General features: G+C 40.1%; 2 protein-coding genes across 2 annotated transcripts in view; both read right to left on the minus strand.

The window, feature by feature from the left end:
• LOC145466124 (cytochrome P450 10-like) overlaps positions 1–11,791 on the minus strand; it is a 12,207-nt gene extending 416 nt beyond the window's left edge. Inside the window, exons 1-8 of the mRNA XM_081449897.1 lie at positions 10,972–11,791; positions 8,157–8,347; positions 7,406–7,782; positions 4,707–4,873; positions 4,033–4,111; positions 3,335–3,497; positions 1,592–1,635; positions 1–973 (exon numbers count right to left, since the gene is read on the minus strand). The exon at positions 1–973 is cut by the window's left edge and continues 416 nt beyond it. Of these exons, the coding sequence (XP_081306023.1) occupies positions 869–973; positions 1,592–1,635; positions 3,335–3,497; positions 4,033–4,111; positions 4,707–4,873; positions 7,406–7,782; positions 8,157–8,347; positions 10,972–11,435 (1,590 nt within the window). The 5' untranslated portion in view covers positions 11,436–11,791 and the 3' untranslated portion in view covers positions 1–868. The remainder of the gene's footprint in view (positions 974–1,591; positions 1,636–3,334; positions 3,498–4,032; positions 4,112–4,706; positions 4,874–7,405; positions 7,783–8,156; positions 8,348–10,971) is intronic.
• Positions 11,792–11,890: 99 nt separating this feature from the next.
• LOC145466128 (galactosylceramide sulfotransferase-like) lies at positions 11,891–21,310 on the minus strand. Its single transcript, XM_081449901.1, has 3 exons — positions 21,063–21,310; positions 19,125–19,288; positions 11,891–13,833 (listed from the first exon to the last, which is right to left on the minus strand). The coding sequence occupies exons 2-3, from the start codon at positions 19,244–19,246 to the stop codon at positions 12,708–12,710; spliced, it is 1,248 nt and encodes a 415-aa protein (XP_081306027.1). The 5' UTR covers positions 19,247–19,288; positions 21,063–21,310; the 3' UTR covers positions 11,891–12,707.
• Positions 21,311–21,969: the final 659 nt, after the last annotated feature.

Here is a 21,969-nt window from a genome sequence, read left to right on the forward strand (position 1 = left end):
GGTTAGTGATATGCTGCTATTCTTGTGGTCTTTGGTTTAAGCACAGGTTCATTCAACTTGATTTGGTCACAGTAGGAAAATGTTGCCTTCATTTTAGTCGTGTACAGTCGTGTACTTGATAGCGCAGTTGATGGCGTCAATATATGTCAACCCCAGCGCGCGCGTGGCGCTTAAACCAGGCTTTGCGTGATGCGCAGAAAGTGTGCGCACTAACAAAAGTAGGCACCGTCCTTCACGCAGCGAAAACCCTCAAGAAGCATATTCAAACTAATGGAAACGTTACGCTTCAGAGACATTCTACCAAAAAAACAAAGACGAGAAAATTTTTACCGCTTGAGGCAGCGTCCACACTACGTCGGAGAAATTTGAAAACCAGCTTTATTTCTACTGTTAGGCCTACCGTCCACACTGATCCGTCACGAAAACGGAGCTTTTCGAAAACGCTCTTCAAACCGGAATAACTTGAAAACGCCGCCTATTCGTTTTCGTGTGGACGGAAAACATTTTGAAAACGATGACGTCACGATAATCACGTGATTTCCCTGACCGAGTTTTCCTCAAATACAAATTCAAATGACCGGTTATTGTTGGGTTTTTAAATTCCTTTGGCGTAGTGTGGACAGAAAACTATTACATGTATCATCTACACACAACAGACATCCTGCGATATTCACAGTTTGCCATACTTGCCATGCGCGCTAGAGATTCATTCGGCATCTTGTAAAAGTTTGTTTGAAGTAATGAAATTCTTTCTCGGTCGTCATAGCGAACGCAATGTAAAATAACACAGGTAGCGAGTGTAACGTAAAATAACTATACAAAATGATGAAGTTGATTTTTCATCCGTCTTCTCAGTGCTCTCGATCGCTTAGCGATCTACAAATACCAACTTGACTTCCCTGTCAGGCTTTAGAACACCAGTACTCACTGGTTTTACTTCATTGAGGGATTCAATCCAGAACCTCCGTGACACCTGAAGAAGACAAAGTGATGAAAATATTAACCACAACACAACTAAAAGAAAACAAAGCCCACTAAAATTAAGGAACTACGCCTCCAGATAGCCTAAAATGTCAGTCATCTCCCACCCTCAGCTTAATCCCCAGGTGATTAGGCTGAAGACGGAAGATGACCGACATTTCAGGCTAGCCTCAGTTTTCCGCAGAATTCCTGCGCCTGGTTATTGCCGAGTCGAACATCAGTAATAAGGCGAAAAGAAAGCCATAACAATATTAGTGGACAATATTAGTGGAGGCAGCGTGGCCTAGTGGTTAGGGCGACGGACTTGAAATCCGGCGGTTCAACTCCACGGTCACGCTTGTGAATAGCCAACTAGTCTGCCTCCCGCCAGTTGGGATTTTTAAGCCTGTTATGTTTATTTGCAATATTTGTTTCTCTCAGGTTAATTGGCATGCCTGAAAACTAGTTACTTGTAGCTAAGTGCATCGACCACTATAAACATTCAACAACAACAACAACAACAACAATTTCAACTGTCAGCAAACTCTCTGCTCGGGCAATAGATGTTGTCGGAAGAAGGCACTCCTCTCCCATTCCCATCATTCCTTCTCTAAAGAGATTGTACACGTACCTGAGACAGAAAAAGATGCATTTCCAGTTCAGCCACACGCCGCCCTGTTAAACAAAAGAATAAAAAATCTCTTTAAGGTCATTCCCCTGTATTGCATTGCGCATCCTTTCTGCGCATAATTTATGGTGTCATCAGCGCGCGTTCGTGCACGCGCACATTGAAAACATGGCGGATTTGTTTTGATATTGAGTTCTGTCAGTTGAAAAATGGCTATAGCTCACTAACGAGCACGGGCACCCCAATTTTTTTCTAGTCATTTTAATCAACTAATCATTAGCTTTGCGTGAGAAAAGACTGATCTGATTTCTATGTTTGAACATTGAATAAATAAGAAAAATAGCAGCTGCATTGTAGTCTTTTCTATTTTGCAGTTTGACAGCCGTGGCAAGCAATTTGGTTCCAATATTTTAACAAGGATTCAGCTGTCTGTCAACATCAAACTTAAAAAGTTTATTTGTGTCCGACACAAGTATCGACTGTAGTTTGAGGCGTGTTTTTATGAGTCTGGGCTCACAAAGAGTTTACAATAACTTAGAATGCGTTCTTGTAATGAGCATTAAATAACACTAAAATGGGACATTTTCAATGCCTTACTGCTCCTTAACGAGCACGGGCACCCCCTTTTTTATTTTATAATTTAAGTTCTCATATAATAAATATTCATTGGACAAAGTTTGAACAAAAATCTATGTTCAAGTTTATTTCAGGGAAATTACCTTAAACATATATCGAACTGCTTCTAATACACCTCTATCGCGCTCACAGTAGATAACATTGGTTCGTCGGGAAATATCACAACCAACTAGTAAAATATGAACTTCACTAGTGAAAAGTAGATCGCAAGTAAAACTAACAAAAATGATATTACCATTTTGTGCAAGTTAAATGATGTACGGTATACGTGTATTTGTGGTTATAAGGTGTCACAGTTGCCGGCTGCTCTATCATTAAGACGTTCTTTTAAGAGGGCTCGTTCTTCGCAACATCACTTTTATTCCTACGTGGCTGAAATTGTGTCCAAATAAAGTTAAGGTTTCATTGAAATTAAATTAAAAACGTTTTTGATTTAAGCTGCATGCAATTGACAAGTAAAACAACATGTAGAGATGTAAAACACAGTAATCCAGTAACCAGTGTCACTCTATTACAATTACATCGTGCTTTTACGTGGCTGATGGCAGCAACAAGATTATTCTTGTGATGTTTGTAAGTATAATTTCGCCAGTAGAGTAATTTTTGAGGATAAATTTTTGCGACAATATTTTTTTGCGGGAACTCTTTCTGGCGGATCGTAGAAAAATCCGGTTTCCGTAGCATGAAGCGACTAGGAGTATTTCTACTCCCCCCTGGATGGGATGCTAGTCCATCGCATGCAGGGTTACCCCCAGCATTAAATTACCCGGTATCCATTTATACTTCTGGGTGGAGAGAGGCACTGTGAGAGATGTGTCTTGCCCAAGAACACAACACAATGTCCCAGGCCAGGGCTTGAACCCGAACCACTCGATCCGAAGAGAAGCGCATTAACCATGAGGCCTCTGTGCACTTCCTCTGTCGAGTATTAGGTACATATTCCTCGCAACATAACAGCTACATGTCCCTACAAGAAATAAGCCAGTAGTCCGTCTGCACACTCGTGAGCATTGTTATACTCCACTAGTTCCATGCCGTCAGAACTTTTTAGTACAAAGAGATCACCTTACTCATTTGTTGTGGTTTTGCCGTCAGTATGTATGTACTTACCAATGCACATCCTGGTGCCAAATCCAAAGGGGAGCGTGGCAAACGCATGATATGGGGACTTGTGTGAATCATCCCTAAGCCACCGCTCAGGTTTGTACTCCAGGGGATCATCGAACAATTCTGGATTACGACCCATGACATAAATTGGGGTACGTATCATTGTCTGTCCAGGAAATAAAAGACAAATTTATGAAATGAATGATTTTGGGCCGATTTTAAGGACTGCATAGAGTTTAACAAACTTCCGAACTTCTCTTTTTGGTGGCACAACCGCAAGCAACTGTTGCATTCTACGTCTTGCAACAGGTCGACCAACACCTTAACACAAGATTTGTCGAACACGCATTGACAGTTCTTTGCAAACGTTTACAAGTCTTGAGATGCCTGCGGAAATCTTCGAAAATGTTTGGACGTCTTCGGTGATTTTGACAGGTGGTTTCGGTTTTAAAAAGTTCCGAATATTGGACTTAAATTGAACCTAAAGTAACTTTTAAAACAGCTAGGAGCGAGCCATGTTGTCTCGTCGTAAGGAGAAAAAGATACGATTTTGGGGGCGCAATTGTAAACTCTCATTTATTTGCTTCTCTTGAGTTGGTCGACGGGTTAAGAAAAAAGAGGGAATCTTTGGTGTCTGAAGACATTGTCCACTACAGCAAAGTCTTAGATCAGTAAAACTTTCAGTTGTTAAACTGACTTACATTTGGCGGTATCCGGTAGCCTTGAATGACAATGTCTTCTTTAAGAATGCGAGCGTTTTCCCAGGCCGCAGGAACCATCCTGGGGCAAAAAAATAAATAAATAAATAAAATAAAAATAAAAACAAAATAAAAAATTAAAACTCAGTTTAACTAACCGATGAACACCGTTGGGTAACAGAGCTTGTAAAACTAAATGATGTTCATCACGGATTTGAAAGCCTCACCAAGGCAGGCAGAGATCCACCAAGGTGTCCTTCAACCCTGAAAAACAGACGACTAAAACACTTGCACCTTCCTGATAAAAACAAAACTCCCCTCCCCTCAAACCCGTGAAACCGCAACTGTTTAAACAGGGCCCATAATAACCGGGGCTGTTACCCAGAATACTATGAAATATTGTAATTATCATTGTAAAGGTAACTTCACAAATTTCCTTCGAAGCCAGGACAACTATGGGAGACGCACGCATCTTCAGTTTCAGGGCGTTGTCAATTTGTTTCCAAAGGCAGTACACTGCATGGGCTGTACATCCCACAAGCAGGGAAGCAGGGGAAAATAAATTTCCCCGAGAATATTGAGGACACTACTGTGCAAAAAAGTGCGTTGTTATGTTTATCTGATGTGGGCAGTATATTTATATCCGTGATAATGTGGCAGATATATTGGTACCGTACCTTAGAGTCTCCTTGATGCATCCCCTAAGAAACGGCATTTTCTGTAACGTCGCAGGAGTAGCAAGTTCGTCAGGTTGCAGAACCGAGCTTACCTCCTCATAAAGCTGTTTTTGCACGTCCGGATTCCTTGCAAGCGAGTACAGCGTCCACAGGGTCGTGTTTGAGGTCTGTAAAATACAACCACATGAATAAATCAGTCATCAGAATGTATTGTAAATTTATCTCCCAGCTATCTATCACTGGCTCAACAAGCTCTCAACTTTGAAGTGCTCATATGCGTACATTATGTTTATGTCTCCTTTCCCAGATGCAATTAAATACAACTTAATGAAAAAACTATAGTCAATTATTTGGTCAACAGCCGAGCTTTGTTTGCAAAGAGCGCCCCCCCAAAAATGTAATCCAGATCCAGTGTTGGGATAAATTTTGGCCACACGAGGTGGCCGCTTTATTGATTAAATTATACATAGTCAAATAAAACTAATTAGGAACGATTATTTCGTTCGTAAAGCTCTAGCAAAGGTGAGGGCACGAGAAAAACGGCAGGCCCACAATAAAATACCCAATACAAAGAAATAAAAAATATACGAGGTGGAGGAACGGAGGAGGAGGGTTGAACTCGCAGAGTGTTAGGTCTGGAGACAAAGAGGACGAACTCGAGGAACACGCATCATCTTATAGGTCTCAATGGAAACGAGGCAATGTACTTTTCCGTCTCAACTCGTGACTATTGCCAAATAATCAATCTATTGTTAGTTAGGTCATCAGATATTCTCGTGACTATTACTCAATCCTTTTGTTACGTTGCACAAATTACACTCCATCCCCCTCCGGTTGAACCCTGCTCACTGCCATTCCTCCCTAGCTTACCTTAGTTGTTAAACTGTGATAGTTACATTTAATAATTAATAAAAGTGGGTAGGAGTCATAAACACTTTTATTTGGCGGCAAATAAATTCATTTTTCCCATTTGAAAGTCCACATAAAAAAGCGTCTCCAAAATGTTTTTCAATTTCAACTAAACGTGATTTTTTTAATGATTTTTCTAAAACACTCAAATTAGCCGTCTTTTTGGCACACGACTCGCACTTAAAAAAACAAATTAAGAAAAATTAAATCACGTTTAGTTCAAATCGATGTAGATGATGATTTAGACTCTCTGACAAATGAGAAAATAATTATAAAAAATATGAGGTTGATTGAATTTGTAATGAAGTAATACCGAATATCATGCATTCATACCTAATTGTATCTTTTTGGTTCGCTTCGGCGGCATAACCGGCGAGTTTGGTCGAGCCATGGTTTGTATTTTGGCCAAACGCAGTCGAGCCAAAATAATCTCACGCGAGACTAAACGAGCCTGATACGCCGCCAAAGGGTACTAAAAGGGTATGATTGGGTATTTACCGTAGCCAGTCATGATATCAGGGACTTTAAGATACGCTACGGCGAGGTGCTACTACGGCTACTTTTGCCGTGAGGGACTAGGCTGACAACGGTGTTTTACCCGTCAAACTCAAATGATTAAGATTTTGCTGTACGGCAACGGTATGTGCAGTCTCTACGTGTCTTTTACAAAAATGACTACTTTCAAGGAAACCAGAGATCATTCTACTTTCATACGAAATAGGCTTGATTAATGACAATAATTTCCTTCTCCTGTATCCGTCTTACATCTCCCAAAACTCAGGTTTGCCTTTTAGAACTTGATACAACCGTCTGTAGTGCCAACCACAACACAAAATATAAACTCTGATATAAAAAAGCTCGATTTCAACACGGACAGGTTGTTCGTACAACGATTACGTGATAAGTCCGAAAATACAAAACTTTCGATTATAATAAAATACGTTTTGAACAGTAATAAACAATTATAGCTCAGATTAGAACATACGAAGCTCTCTTATAAACGGCTGTTCGGTACGATACTAATGTGACTGAATTGATCCTCTCGCAGTAGGTGCTAAAATCGTTCAAATTTTCTGTACAAATGACAAAGAAAAAATGATCTTAAAACGGATTTTTACGATTGAAAACGTTATCTTCAAACTAGGCTGTTCAGTGCAAAAAGCGTTTAAATGAGAAGTAAACAGCAGGCTTACACTCAAGTAGTGAAGAGTACGTGAAACCAGGCACTTTCCCGTAGTAGAAAGCAAGGCTACGGCGGGAAAGCCGACGACGTCACCGGAAGTGATCTTCACTATCTGCCGCCGTACTACAGCCTAGCCGTACCATATCTTTAAGTCCCTATCGTAGCCATATCAGGTCAGTGACTTGATAATGCAAGATATCGGGACAGTAGACACTGCTTCTAATTGGCTAACTTCGAATTTGGGTGCGAGAAATGAGCCATACTAGATACCCCCATAAGCCTGGTGGTTTTCTGGAGGTCTCCTTGTTTAATTTACTGTAAGCAATAAAGACTTTTTCTAGTTAAGGCAAGAAAACGATGACGATGACAGTGATGATGATGATGATGATGATGATGAGGATGATGATGATGATGATGAAGACAACGATGGGAAGGAGGAGGAGGAGGAAGGGGAGGGGGAGGAGAAGAAGAAGAAGGAAGAGGAGGAGCAGGAGCAGGAGCAGGAGGAAGAGAAGGAGGAGGAGGAGCAGGAGGAGGAGGATGAAAGAGCTGACGTCCTAGGAGCTCGCTAGGTGAAGTCTTAAGAAAAGTGAATGCTCATTCCTACCGTCTCCACGGCTGCCATCAATATTTCAACCAAGTTTGCCGAAATTTCTTTGGAGCTTATGTCATCTCTGTTGATCAGAAATGTCAAGAATTCCGCAGCACCTTCGTCGTTAAAGTCTCCATTTCCCACCTTGTCTCGAATTTCGTTCAACCTCTTTTCGATACACATGTCACCAAAGTTGTACATGACATCCATACAATCATAGAACTCTTGAACTGCCTTCAACCGGTAAAACTTGTCAATCCAAACAGGAATGACGAAAACGTTTAGGACTTGATGAAAAAACTGTTCAACAGCAGCAATAAATTTCGCTGCCTCCACTGAGGGTGACTTAGCAAAGGACCCAAATCTTGTTTCAAACAGGACTGTGCCAATTGCTGGAATTTTAAAAAGATGACACATTATTAAGACATGCTATCAGACATTATTATGGGTTTGAAGGAGCTTTTTTTGCCTTATTTTGGATAATTGATGTTATGTGTTAAACTGATGAACTCTTAACTAAAGATAAAAAGGCAACGAAATAATCTAACGTATTTATACCTGATTATAAAATGAATGCAATTCACTTTAGATTTATTCATTTTCTGTGTTTTTGTTTTTGTTTTTGTCTTTAGAAGGGGGTGGGCAGGGGGGGGGGGGGAGATTTAACTCCACACCTCAACATCTTTTTTGAAATGTACCCACAGCCTAGGTTTTGAATGACATTACTGTTCTATTGCTTAACAAAGAAACACGTGAATTAACTCACATTCCAAAGACCATTTGAATAGCTCCTGTTGAATGTTGGGAACTATGCCATTATCATCTCGAGTTGTCTTCATCTGGGATAACACATCAGTTGTGACCTCATTCAATTGCTGTGAATATTCACCAACAACTTTGGGTTTCAACATTTTCATGTTCAAGATGCGACGCACCTTGTACCACTCTTCTCCTTGCCTGCATTGTTGACACAAAAATGTGTAGATATTTAATCCATGACATGCATGTAGGCCCTGGGGGTACTCTGTTAAGCTACATGTAGCCATACCCACCCACCGAGGAAAACGGGGGGAAACCATACCCTTCACAGCAGCACATAAACGTACCTATATAGCCTATATATGAGAGTAGTCCCCCCCCCCCCCCCCAGATAAAAGCCAACTTTGGTTTGGTCTATCACAATCTCATTTGCAGCTTCATATGTTGTAAACGTATATTATGCCCTTTCCCTCCCTCCTGTTTTCCTTGGGGGTGGGTGGGGTACAGCTACACATAGGCTAGTACTCTGTAAATCTGTAAATCTTTGGGTGGGGGTCACTAGTCCCACTGGGACACTGGAACCCATACCCTAGACTAGACCATGATCAGCTTGATTTTGTCACGCTATTCCAGACAATTCAGGCACCAAAAGCCCCTAGCCTATCCAAGAATAGCTATTTTCCTTGCAGTTTATCTCTCGTTGTCCAACATCTGCTTACTAAACCAATCTAACAAAGTCATTTCTGAGTTTCAATTTCTATCATAGAACCCTAGGTAAAGAACCCCAGTCTAGACTAAGTTATTTATACACTGGTCACTTTCTTGGTGCATCACACCCTATTCTAGACCAACACTGTCTGATTTCTATACCCTATCTCACACTGAACTGCCTGAAAACCATACCCTTCACAGCGGCACATACATGTACCTATATAGCCTATATGTGAGAGTAGTCCCCCTCCCCCCCTGGATAAAAGCCAACTTTGGTTTGTTCTATCACAATCTCATTTGCAGCTTCATATGTTGTAAACTTATATTATGCCCTTTTTAAGGTAAGGTCTGCATTAAGACACATTTTTCTGTCTTGAAGTAGCTGGAGCTTACCTGTATCCTGGTGTCTGTAACATGTAACCAGCAATGCAGAGCTGCGCTGTGGCTTAATTGGGTTGAGGAGAATGAGTTTAAGCCCTGGTTCCGGACATTGTGTTATATTCTTGGGCAAGACACTAACATTGTACTACCTCTCTTCACCCAGGTGTACAGATGAGTAGCAGCAAATTTAATTCCTGAGAGGTGACCTGAGGACTAGTGTCCCATCCAGGGGAGGGGGGGATTAAGAAAAGTACTACTTCTTGTCGACCCCAGATAATGCAGACTTTATGAAAGCAGCTACATGTATATAGGAGGTTTTTACATTTCACTACCTTGATTTAAGATGTGACACCATTCGATTGCTCGAGGGCTCGTTACAGCACCAGGTAGCCCAGACCATGACCTAACTAATAACCCTAGGGAACCTTGAATCAGGTATTCAGTTGCAGGGCTCCTAGGGGTACTTTTTGGAATACTAGTTCTTGCTGTTTAATATTGGCAGCTATTGTCAGAGCCCTCTTAAATACAACTGTAGCTGTGATGCCATGGAGACAGGAAGGCTTATTGACCTTATTCCACCAACTCCCCCCAGCCTAGCCACAACCTCAAGGGAAGAAAGGCAGTGAGTTGCCCATAATTGGCAGGTCACTGGACAAGCTTTGTTGAATTAAGGTAGATTGGTCCAGAAATATTCACTGAAACTGCAGAAGACACCAAAAGCAGGCTGAAGCACCGGGCAACAGAGAGTTTGCTACAAATCAGGCTCATTTTTTCTTCCCGGTGACTGTGGCAATCCAACAGTTTTTTTTTTGTTTCTTTTTGTCTTGTTTTTTTTTTTTTGGGGGGGGGGGGGAGGGCTGGGAGATGGCTCTGTTTTGGAAACTCATGCCTGTTGAATTGCAGGACTGGTCAAGTGGTGGGGAAGGTCAGTTTCTTTTTTTCTTTCAGCTACATATAAGACCTTCCTTTAGAATTATGCCACTAGCTGAGCAGCCAATTAAAATTAAGTCACTGAAATGCAAGTGTGATCATCACTGGCACTTGGGCTGAACTGCTTTGAGCCACATGATCCATATAGGTTACAGTAGCTGTCATCACAACCTCCACCAAGAGTCCGAGTTCTTATAATGACCAGTGGCTGGGAAGTGAGAAACTATAGAAAATTCTGGTTGAATTGCAAATGACTAGATTATGAACACATGCTTTACTCGTCCTCTTTAAAACCAACCACTGAAAATCAAGCCTGCGATGTCTGTAACTCCTGAGAGTTGCTTGTTTTGTCAAGCTTGCAGAGTAGGGAACAAAGACTACAGGAAAGAGATTTTTATTATTAGAAATGGTAAGACTTTCTACCAGCCCCGTGGCCTAGCCACAAGTCCTGGGGGGAGGGAGGCACACCTGTTGAATTAGGCCAGATTGAACCCCCAAAAACTCTTCACAAGCAAAAGTGTAACGAAGAAAACACTGAAAAAACAAACAGATCTGGACTTAAAAGAGGAAAAAGCTGCCATTTAGTGGCACAAAACAACTCATAAAGCTTGTGAATGAAAGTCACCCCTACCCTCCCTTCCGACATTGGTCTTGTCCCAAAATCAACACAGCCGGCTGTACAAGTACATGCAAAAAGTCACGACCAGTAGTACAATGACTGGTACTCCAGAGTACAGAAATCTTATTACGCATGATTTAAAGTCTACAACAACGTACAATAAACAGCAACATACACTTACAAGCTGAACACCCCGTGAGCTTGCCTTCGGTCTTCCTTGTACTTCATCCAAAGTGGAAACAACGGTTCTCGTTGTGGAAATTTTCCTTCGTTACGAAACAGATATTCTATGTCGTCCGGATTAGAGATTGTAACCGTGTCATAATCCACGATTTTCTCTCGATAAATCTCCCCATACTGCTGAGCTCGATCTTGTTGAATCTGATGTATTCTTGTGTGACCTTTGTCACGGACGTAGTCGAATAGCGTCCCAACGAAAGGCAATCCTTTCGGACCTGGGATTTCGTTGTATGGTTTCACCTCCGCATTTTCCACGGCTTGCGTTTGCTGTAAGCGAATTAAACTCTGATGACTGATTTTTACAGGCTGTTTATATCTCTGGAGACCTTGAAAGGCGAGAGATGTACGGATACCAAACTTAAATGTCATGGCGATCAGTTCGTTCAGAGACTGTCTTCGGGTCATAACAACAAACAGTTAACCGAGGAGAGCTGGTGATGAGCGAATATCACAGCTGTAAACAGAAATTAGCGTGGAACGGAAACGTGGACGTGTATACGTGTAATAAGAAACGTGGCATTCAAATTTTCTGGATACCATGACCAATTGTTTGGCATAAGAGCTACACATGACTACAGGGAACTAAAATAAAGAAAATCGAAAGAAAAAGGAAAAGAAAGAAACTTGATAAGAGAACGAGGGAACTTTTGTCGCTCTCTCTCTTCCCCGCTCTCCCTCCAATCCCGGCCTCCTATGATCCCAACGTGTCATGGGTCATGATAAGGGTGGGAAGGAAATAGTAACCGGGGGACTGAACACTCACGAACACAACAGGGTTGGGTGGGTAATTTGCTCATAGCCTGTATCAAAGCCGCCTCTTTCTTTCTTCTGCCACCTCTTTCTTTAAATAATAGCAACAATATAACTGATAACATCTTTATTTCATGATCCATTTCACAGTTTAGTCCCCTTCCTCCGAACCATCAGAATTCCAAAAAGAAAAAAAAAAACCATAGGAAATTTATTTAAGTTTGCATTTCAAAACTGGTTTGGTTTATGTTGTGTCCAAAAAATAAAAGCATACCAGATTAATTACCATATAGTGAAAATCTTTAAGTGTCATTAGGTAAAAGAGTAAATCATCTTTTCAAAACTTTGATAAAACCTTATGGGGGGAGTGGTATCTACCCCCCTCTCCCCAATCTTGTACGTCCAAGAGTTAATGTATAACATCTGTGAACTTACTGTTATGACGTGACCCAGCCGTCACGGAGTGTTATGAGCAAACCAGCATAATAGTGACCAAGATCAAATGTAACTTGTGTTGAGCGTTCAGACCTACCCATTTCCTAATAGTCTAATTGGTGTGTTACCTTAAACTAGACCAGAACGAGTGGAATGAAATAAAAATGCGTTCGATTGGTTTACAGAACTTTTGATGGCGTCAACCCCCCCCCCCCGGGGGGGTACTCCCATATCAAAAGGACTGTACTGTAGTTGGAATAAATACATCAAAGATAGAAATGCTACTTTCCATATATTAAAGGTTCAAAGATACAATAAATAAGAAAAGATGGATATTCCATTCAAACTACTAAAAAAAATTACACTTGCCAACTATTCAACAAATGTGCGAGTTGACGCTTGACTTCGGTTAACAGGTAATGAAAGAAAAGCTGAACTTAAAATCGTGGCTTTCCCGTCTTACTACTAACTAAACTACACAAGATACTATTATTATAAAAGATCTGGTCGATCCACATAATTGTGCATGACATTTTGAAGCTGTTTGCTCATTCTTTCGCGATGATAATCTAAATATGGAAGCTCATTCGTGATCATTCTATTGCAAGTTTCAATCAGCTCTTTGGAAAGATTTGCTTTCAGAGCATAACCCTGCACTAGTCTACCAGCGTATGGTTTTGTTAGGAAATTCCCTTCTCGCAGGCAAGATCTTTTTATAGAATCTAACTCTTTTCGAAACTCGGCGAGATCGGTGAAGAATTCAGAACCTTCTTCTTTTATCATTTTCCAAAGCGTTTGATTAAAAAGATCGTACAACAGTGCATCACCCCAATTCCATTCCCGAATTCGTTCTTTCGCTTTGCTTAAAAGTTCTTGTTTATCTCCTTCCCTCCTTTCGTTGAGTTTGAAGTACAAAATGTCATGAATTTTCCAGCAAAAACGCCGCTTTAGGAGTATCAGCGATTCATCGAAGTATTCCATAAGCATAACTAAGTCAAATTCTCTTTTTAAGAACCGTATGTAATTTCTCACCACAGTTAGGTTGCTGTGATATTTTGCATCGAGGCCCAGCTCAAACAACGCGGGGTTCCTTATCAGGTTTATAGAACTACTCTTCTGTTTAGAATCCAAGTGTTCAATATGACTTGTTGCATTCTGAAGAAACGTCTCCAGAGGGGACGACACGTTTCGCAATTTTGGAAAACGTTTATCAAGATGGAAAAAGTTGAAAACCGATTCAAAATGCTGGGCTGGTTCTCTCAACATTGTGATGTAGCGAGTTGTTTCTTTTGGGAAGAGCCAGTTCATGGGAATTTTGTTGTATCTGGCGTGATTGCAGAGGATGTTTGGTGCTCTCCAGACTGGCTGAGTGAACTTAGGTACAAAGGAATGAGGCCAGTAAAAAGTGTAACTCTTTGCTGAAGCTGGTACGGCGAACAACAGATCTCTGCTATCACCATAACGGTTTAGAATATTGGTCACGGTACTTGAGCCTGTCTTGTGCGTCTTGAGAAATAAAATGTTATTCACAGGCTTGCATGACGGTGGCGTGACACTCAGTAACTGATTGTTAAATTGAGAGTCACGCATTATCTCACGCATTATCTCTCTGCACTCCCTGCAATAATGAAAGAAAAGTGACATATTAGGACTTTCAAGGTGTGCTTGTAACTTTTTTACAAAGAACACTCACCGGCAAGAGCCATCATATTAAAGGGGCAGGGATGTTTACCGGTACATTTGAACTAAACCTCTAAAAGAGACGAATCTGAGCGTGACCAGTCTCTTTCTTGACCTTCTTAAAGATACCATGCACAAAGCACTAAATAGTGTCTTAAATGAAATTTAAGACATTGTTATGGAATGCTTTCATCTACGGAGAAACATTAGCGATTTCACGTGGGATCTATCTAAGCCTTCAACACAGTGTGACGGCGCATTTCTATTCATGCAGCCTTAAGATACGTTGACAAAAAAACATGAGCGCCCTGTCCTTAACACCCTTCGTGATACCAAAGTATTCATTGTACGCCTCTGCGATAAGCGCGCCCCTTTGCGCGGGAGCGTTTCCCAGCGCTTGCACGTTTTATAACAGTTGTGAATGGCTATAAAACCTGTTGGGAGTGTACCGAAAATGTACCGCATTCCCCCCCTCGAATAAGCGCCCCTCCTATCGACCAAAATTTAAAATAAACCCCCGTTCTTGAATAAGCTCCCACCTCCCCTTCCCCCATTATGTGGACGAGTACTGAGACAACAAAGGATGTATAGTTTTCGTCTTGTAGTATTAGATTTGTTCATTGTTTCACTTTGTCAACACGTTAAGTGAACACATTGAACACGTTAAGGACCAACGGTGCCGCGATTTAAACTTTAGGATTAGCTTTTTATGTCGATAAACAGCTTATGTTGTTGTTTATGCGCATATGATGTATTAAAAAATGATCATGTCAGGCCACGGTTTGGGAAAAATTAAATAAGTGGGCCCCTCCCCCGCCCCTCGATTAAGCGCCCCCCCCCCCCCCCACCCCCATCTTCTCCTAAATTTGAAATAAGCGCCCCGGGTACTAATTCGAGGATTTACGGTAATTTATGCTTTAGTAACCCTGTGATGGACTAGCACACCATCCGGGGGATAAATATAAATACTCCTAGTCGCATAGAAACTGGAATAGATAGGCACCTTCGGCACGGATTCGGCGTCGTAGAATTGGCTATTTCTAGACTTCTGGGATTTCCGAAACCGGAAGTTATTTAAGAAATAGAAAACATGTACCGTGTTTCTATCGAGTTATAGAAACACGAGTGGAGGTTTGGGAGAACGAGAAATGCTGTGAGAACACGAGCCGCAGGCGAGTGTTTCCACAGCTTTTTCGAGTTCCCCCAAACTTTTTCAAGTGTTTCTATAACTCGATAGAAACACAGAGAACATGTTTTCTATTTCTTTTAGAAAACACCGCGACGAAAAAAAGGAAAACAACTTGTTTACTTTGATCATCAAAATGTAAATTCTCTTTGCACGCGCCATCATTACCTCAACAGCTCGTGCTAGTTCTGTGTTTCTATCGAGTTTTAGTATAATTCTACTAGTATACTAATGTAAATGCTGTAATCTAATTAGCTGAGCCATTGAACACTATCAGCGATTAGTGTGCACTGGCTGGAGGTCGTCTGGGAAATGACGACGTTTTTTTCGTTTTTCCAAAGTTTTGGAGGAAAATTTTGAAGCAGATGGATAATTAAATTCCTGAGAAGTCTAAATGAAGGACATAACGGTTTCTTGACTTTTAAAAAAGTTGAAATTATTGTAAAAAACTGATGGCCGCGCACACAACTTCAATTTTAAATGACAATTCAATCCGAGCGATCTTTTTTAGGCGCAAAGTTTAATAATACGTCAAGAGATAATTGGAAACAGGTATTTGAAGTAAATTTTAGCAAGAATTCGCTCTCGATTTCTACGAGATGATAGTTGATTCGGCCTTCGCCCTCATCAACTATCACCTCATAGAAATCTCGAGCTCATAATCTAATTGTTAAATAGAACACGATTTTCAACCAATCAGCGCGCGTAGTTTCTAAGGGCTGTTTTCTGACTGAAAATAACTTGACACTGATAATGAGGCGTACATAGTGGATCAGATCCCTTATCTTTCACAGCACTTTTCACCCTCTCTTGCCAGGCAAATACTCGGGATTTTTTCTTTCAAAGGTGCTGGATCACCAGCTATACTGAAATTCGCTCAACCAAATGCGGCTTAGTCGATGACGGTTTTGTTGGGCAACGTTCTGGAAACAACTGTACACGTGACGCATTTAGCTATGTCGTCGACTCGGCTTGTCGTCCATCCTTTTGTACTGAAGTATACACACTCTCTTAACTTGTTTTTTCAGATGTTACAAAAGCAAATGCTGAATCAATACACTAGACACTGTAGACGTTATTACACCAGTCGAAACATATCTCAAACAAGTTTTTTTCGTAGCCTAAAACAATATTCACGACATAAATCCACAAACGTGTAACAACATTCATCAGCAGATCGTTCGAAAATGCGAAATATACTTTTAAAATTGTAAACGTAATTTCAAGCTGTGTTCAGCTGTAAAATTCGCCCCAAGAAAATTACTCTTGCAATCACCAGGGCAGAACAAGATTTTCCCTTTAAGCAGTGAATCATGAAACGAGTTTTCATGCAATTCGTAATGCGTATTCCCCCGATTTTTTTATTTTAAAAAAGACGCAATTGAGCCGAACTTTCACATTTACGAGTTAAAGGAGTTTCAGTAGAATGCACTCCTTTTGGTTTCTAAAATGAAGCTCTAAGTAGTGAAAGAAAAACAGGGTCACAGTGTCTAAGTTCCATTATTGTAAGATGGAGAGAAAAACAATGAAACTCTTCTAACAACCCCTCAAAACCATCTTATCGGTCTTGATGAACATGGAGCGAGTGAGTCGTAATTTCACACTTCAATCAAGCAAAACTGAGTTGTGTTTGGCTTAAACAGATAGACTTACATCATGCCAGAGACTTACTGAAATCCATAGGTGCTCTCTTTTTTCCACCCGCGGAAAGGCAAAATCAAACCGAGCATTAGGGATATACAAACCAAACACACAACGATTTTGCGCCGCCCTGTCATCATTCGAGGAGCCATATTTTAGAAAGAGCGACTTCAAAATTCATCAGTTGTTAAACAAGTATACCAAATTAGCATATCAAAAGCCACCGTGACCTCGAAGAAGACATATTGCATCTGTTTTGGATCGCAACACCAAGCGCTGGTTTTCATAGAAATGTTTAGATCATTTTTGATCAGGCCGTAAATATCACCGTCTGATTCTATTTTGGTTCGAAGATTTATTTTTACTACAAGTCTTATCGATTAAATTTAACTATGAGTCTCATTTGCCGCAACAATAATCAGTATAGTTATTGTTGCCGTGTGTTTGTACGTAAATATGTCCTATGTAAACTAAGGCCAATATAACTGCAATCGTCATTGCAAACCTTTCGAAATAGCCTTGATAATTTGATCCGTTTTAACATGTCTGCAAGATTTTATATTTATTGCTATTTTTATTTATATATTGCTCCCCTTCAAGTTGAAATAATTTCGGTCAGTTAGAGTAGGAAGAAATGGAGAAGCACAAAATGAAGTTAGACTAATTATATGACCCTAAATTAAATTGAATTTATTTTAGGTTGAAAAGAAAACATCGTTTCGGGAATCCTTTGCTTCCGCCATCTTTGGATCGCCATGAGCCCGCGTGAGAGGACTGCGGTTCCAGATATTGATCTATAAAAAAACTTGAGTGTGCTAAAAATCCTCGGTTTTGTAAAAAATGTTGTGTTTCCTAAAATAAACTTGAGTTTTCTAAAAAAAACTTACAAGAGTCCTTTAAAAAACTCTAAAAAGGAAGATTGAGTTTTATAACACTGAAAATCGTGAGTTCTTCTAAAAAAACTTGAACGGGCCAAATAAAAATTAAGCCGAACCATGGAAAAAATGCTACTTTTAAAATTCCATGAACATAAAATAAATAGGCTGGGTTGTCCCTTAGGGTTCACCATACTTCGTAGTAGGCTGCGAAATCCACAATTTTTTTTTTGCCACTCTCAGAGAAAAGTTTCTTGCTAACCAATCACGTGGTATATTTGAAATAAACTGATTGGTTTAGGACAAAATTTTAATCAACAAAAACTTTACTTTGAAAGCGGGGAAAAAGAAATCATGGTTGTGAGTTGGCACGGTCTACTGGGAAGAGTAGCATAAATTGGAGCTGAATTTCGTGCACAGCGCAAGCTTCGTTTTATTTGGGAGGAGAATTGAAGCAATTGCAAAATAGTTGCTTGGAAGGAAAGTTCTAATCTACTAGGTTCCCAAAATTTGATCTAAGGCCGTTACGGTGCCCCTCACCCACCCCAACCCCCCACCCTCCTCCGGGGGTAAGATTTTCATGATCTTACTTAAGATCAGAAGTTCTGCTGGATATTCAGAGTATTCAGGGTGTCACCTCAGTTTCTTCGGAAAATGAAGTGTAACTATGAAGCTAAACGATTTTGGATATCTATTACGGAAAAGAAAAAAGTCTGAACTATTTTGATCTTCGGTTCTTATGCAACTTATATTACACTCGGCAGGGCAGTCCATCGTTTTCATTAGCCAAACGATATTACCTTATTGATGTTTAGCACCGAGCCGATGTGCACCGAGCTCGGAAGTGTAGCAGCCATGCCCGTAAGCTTGTAATTCTCTTTGTCCTCATACATTGCAGCAGTCGTTATTGGTTTGGGGCTAGGGGCATTTTTTTCTATCGTCTGTTAAGTTTTATTAGTTTTCTCGAAGGATATCGAGCCATTCATGTGAGGCCTTACGAGAGCTGTTACCTGACCCCCCCGAGCTAGGCTTTTTTCAATTTGGTTTTTACAAATCTTCACTGTCGAAAGCCTTCATCGTCAACTTCTCTAAACGCAAACTATTTTCAACGAAATATTGTAACCACTGAGGATAATTTTTAACTCGAACCTGACACACGTATTAAATTCGCTTCAGCACTCACACGCATCCGAGACTGCTCAGAATAAAAATTGAACTTCACTTGATAGTTGTAGGTTTTAGCGAGTCGAAGTCGGTTCACAGTAATAACTTTTTAAGATCACCCTTTACATAGATCTCATATTTAGTTTGTTGCGATTTCCTTTAAAAACACACGCGGTGTCAAGGAGGTTTTTCCTGGGCAAGAACATCCAGAAATGGCGCAAAAGAAACCTGGCATCTCTAAGTCAAAAATCGGGACGTTGAAATTTGTTAAACAGTTAAAAAAAAGTATATACATATATATAAAACTCGTCAGGGATATCTTTAGCTACATATAATCGTACCAGATTAATACCAACAACTTACCTTTCCAAGCTGGGCGATAACACCAAAAACGGTTTGCTGGTAAATCTGGGAAGCGAAATGAGTCCCAAAGCAATGAGAAGAAATGAAATCAGCAAAACAATCCGCTTTCGAAATTGCATCATAACTGTAGCTGCAACAGACTGGGAGCGTTGAAAAAGCGTTGTCTGCAAAATGAAGATATATTATAAATATAATGAATCAAATATCTTCCTCGACCATTGTAGCTAACAGCGAGTGTTGTGAACGGCAGAAAAACAACTGAGCTTTGATCAAACTGAGCTTTGATCACGAAAACACATTCAAAGGACTGTTTACGACTGAATTTCAATAGAGCTCGTTGTTTGATAGGTTGATTTAAATAAATAATATATCTTCTTCAGCCCTCCTGCAGATGGAATCCACGTTTCTTTGTTTCCTCCAACATCTTTTACTAACATCTGTCTTTTTCTGACACAATGGCAATTTCGATACGACTAGCTGAAAACAGAAATGGAAAGCGAGAAGGAAGCACTTTACAAGGGGTACGTAAACTGCCCGGAGAAAAAGTGAGATAAATTTAATAAATTCTCCATGTTTTCTGTGATTTGTACGCCGTGTAAGCCAAAACCGACCAAGTTATATTAATGCCATTAGTTTCCACAGAAAATCTTCAAAACAGCAGGTTCATTTTCTTCGTGAGATTTGTCAGGCAAGGAGATGGTGTCTCAAAGTCCTGCACGGCGTCCCCCTGTGTATAGTTGTTAGAACTATTTCTCTAAAAGATAAAAGTTTTATATTTGTGGTATAGCTCAATTCTTTCTCTAGTACCCCCTTAGATTCCCAACAGAAGAACAATATGTATTTGTCTTTCTTGCGGCCTTTCAAAGACAGTAATTACTTAAAGCATCAAACCAACTCAACCAAAACAATTGCTATAAATCAACCATGGTATAATATCCCTTCACTCTTAACGTGTCCATGTCATCGAGTTTAAATTGCTGTTTTCTAAGGTTAAATTCCATGCGCTAATAGATCATCCCAGTGTCACTAAAGAAATTTGGTATAAGGACAAGTTTCGCTTATGAGAGAATGTCAATTTAGTTAAAGAAAGTATTTTGCGTTCTGAGCGGCTGCCAACGGGCTGAACCGCAAAACAGTACCTTCTGGTATTGATAAAAAAAAAAAGAGAAGTTTCCTGTTGCACTAAAACAAATAAGCCTGTTCGATTCCAGGCTCTCGATCGATGAGAGTCTGCGACAAATAATTTCATTCATGATAATTGCTACCCTACCCCCTTGAAAAGCAAGTGGCCGATATGTTCAATCATTCACATGTTCGAGAGCTATAGTTAAGTCAATTGAAAGGTGAATCGTTGCACAGCTCTACATTTAAAAAAACATATACCGTTACAACAACGTGTCATCGCATTTCGCTCTTGAGTAAACGCACCAACCATTTTTGAGTATGTAGCCTAGTGAACTATAGTTCATCTCCGCCGAACGTCGATGCCGTACACTGTGACAAAGTGATGCAAACACAAACTCAGGTTAAGTGGTATGTTAGCGGTATGACCGACAAATTATCAATGACAGGGAAAGTGTATGCATGTTAAATGACACAGAAATTTAGAACTGATGCAGTTTTCTTTATATCCTTTTGCCTTATTACAAAATTTGGCTCGATAGAATGATGTATTCTTTGTATGCCACGTGAAATAAACACTACCAGCCGCAAAACTGCTTTACAAAATCGGAACCGAAATTGGAGAAAATTCAATTGCTAATCCGTTAAGTGATAACATTAGCCGGCAATCTTAGTGGTACTTTTTCGAAACGCCATCGCTTTGATGCCATTTTTTCTTTCGGCAACTACTGGCGACGAATGTCAAGCGCAGATCACGGAATATGGCCGACGTGGAATTCAAAGCCAAAGCGACAAAATTGAGAATGGAAAACTCACCTTCCTGCTGCCGGCAATGACCCTTCGTATCGTTTCGTGTTCGTCCTAAACCATGAAGGAAGGAGGTTGAAAAAAAGCGGCAAACAGTCGAAGCACTAAATAGTATATGCAAATCGTGTCTTACTCTCGAAAATAATAGGTCACGCTTGAAAAACTTCAAATAGCACGTTTACCCTAGAGGCGTTTCATACGGCTTTGTAACTGAAGGTTGTTTATACTTCTGCAATAACCCAAATGCGTTTAGAATGCCGAACTCCAAAACTTGAAAAACAGAAATGACAGAGAAGTTTAAACTGCTCTAAGAAACTAGGGAATTTTCAATCAGAATTAACAGAAATCGAGTCTCAAACTGAAAGACGACATGGTGCAACCGCAAACGGGAAAATAATTTCTAATTATCTGAGTATATATCTTCAACCGAATTGTTGATTCAAGTGAAATTACTAAGTAGCTAATCGTGATGTTGCCACGCTGCAAACTATTTTGTTTGAATATTAATGATAGCCATTATTATACTTACAGCTGTTTAAATATTTTTGTTGTAAGGCATTTTACTAAATCATCTTACAACCTGTTTTTTATTCCGTTTATCCTTAATTAATGCGATATATCTCTCTTCCTTTGAATTGAAGAGCCCAAAAAGCGTCAGGGTAGGAGACTACTTCATACGGCACTCCTGAACAATTGCACCTGTAAAAAGAATTAAGTGTGCTAGTATGTCCCTTATACCTTTCCGTTATCAAAGTGTGTTAACTAATATGAATTTTAAATATTTTCTAACCTCTCTGTGGTATGAGTATTTCATGAGTGTTTCAGAGAAAAGATGCTATCGAGTTCGGTCATTTTTTGCTTGCTTTTGGGCTATATCTCTGAGTTGTGGAATCTATTGTAGTGGGATTTCGGATAT

Source organism: Orbicella franksi, chromosome 13 (assembly GCF_964199315.1).
Source record: "Orbicella franksi chromosome 13, jaOrbFran1.1, whole genome shotgun sequence".
NCBI classification, from domain to species: domain Eukaryota; kingdom Metazoa; phylum Cnidaria; class Anthozoa; order Scleractinia; family Merulinidae; genus Orbicella; species Orbicella franksi.

Bases quoted from the DNA above. Each gene is read 5' to 3' on its own strand.
- LOC145466128 (XM_081449901.1), bottom strand. From the start codon at position 19,246: ATGATGCAATTTCGAAAGCGGATTGTTTTGCTGATTTCATTTCTTCTC. The intron at 13,834-19,124 runs GTAAGTTGTTGG...TCATTATTGCAG, and splicing joins TTATCGCCCAGCTTGGAAAG to GGAGTGCAGAGAGATAATGC.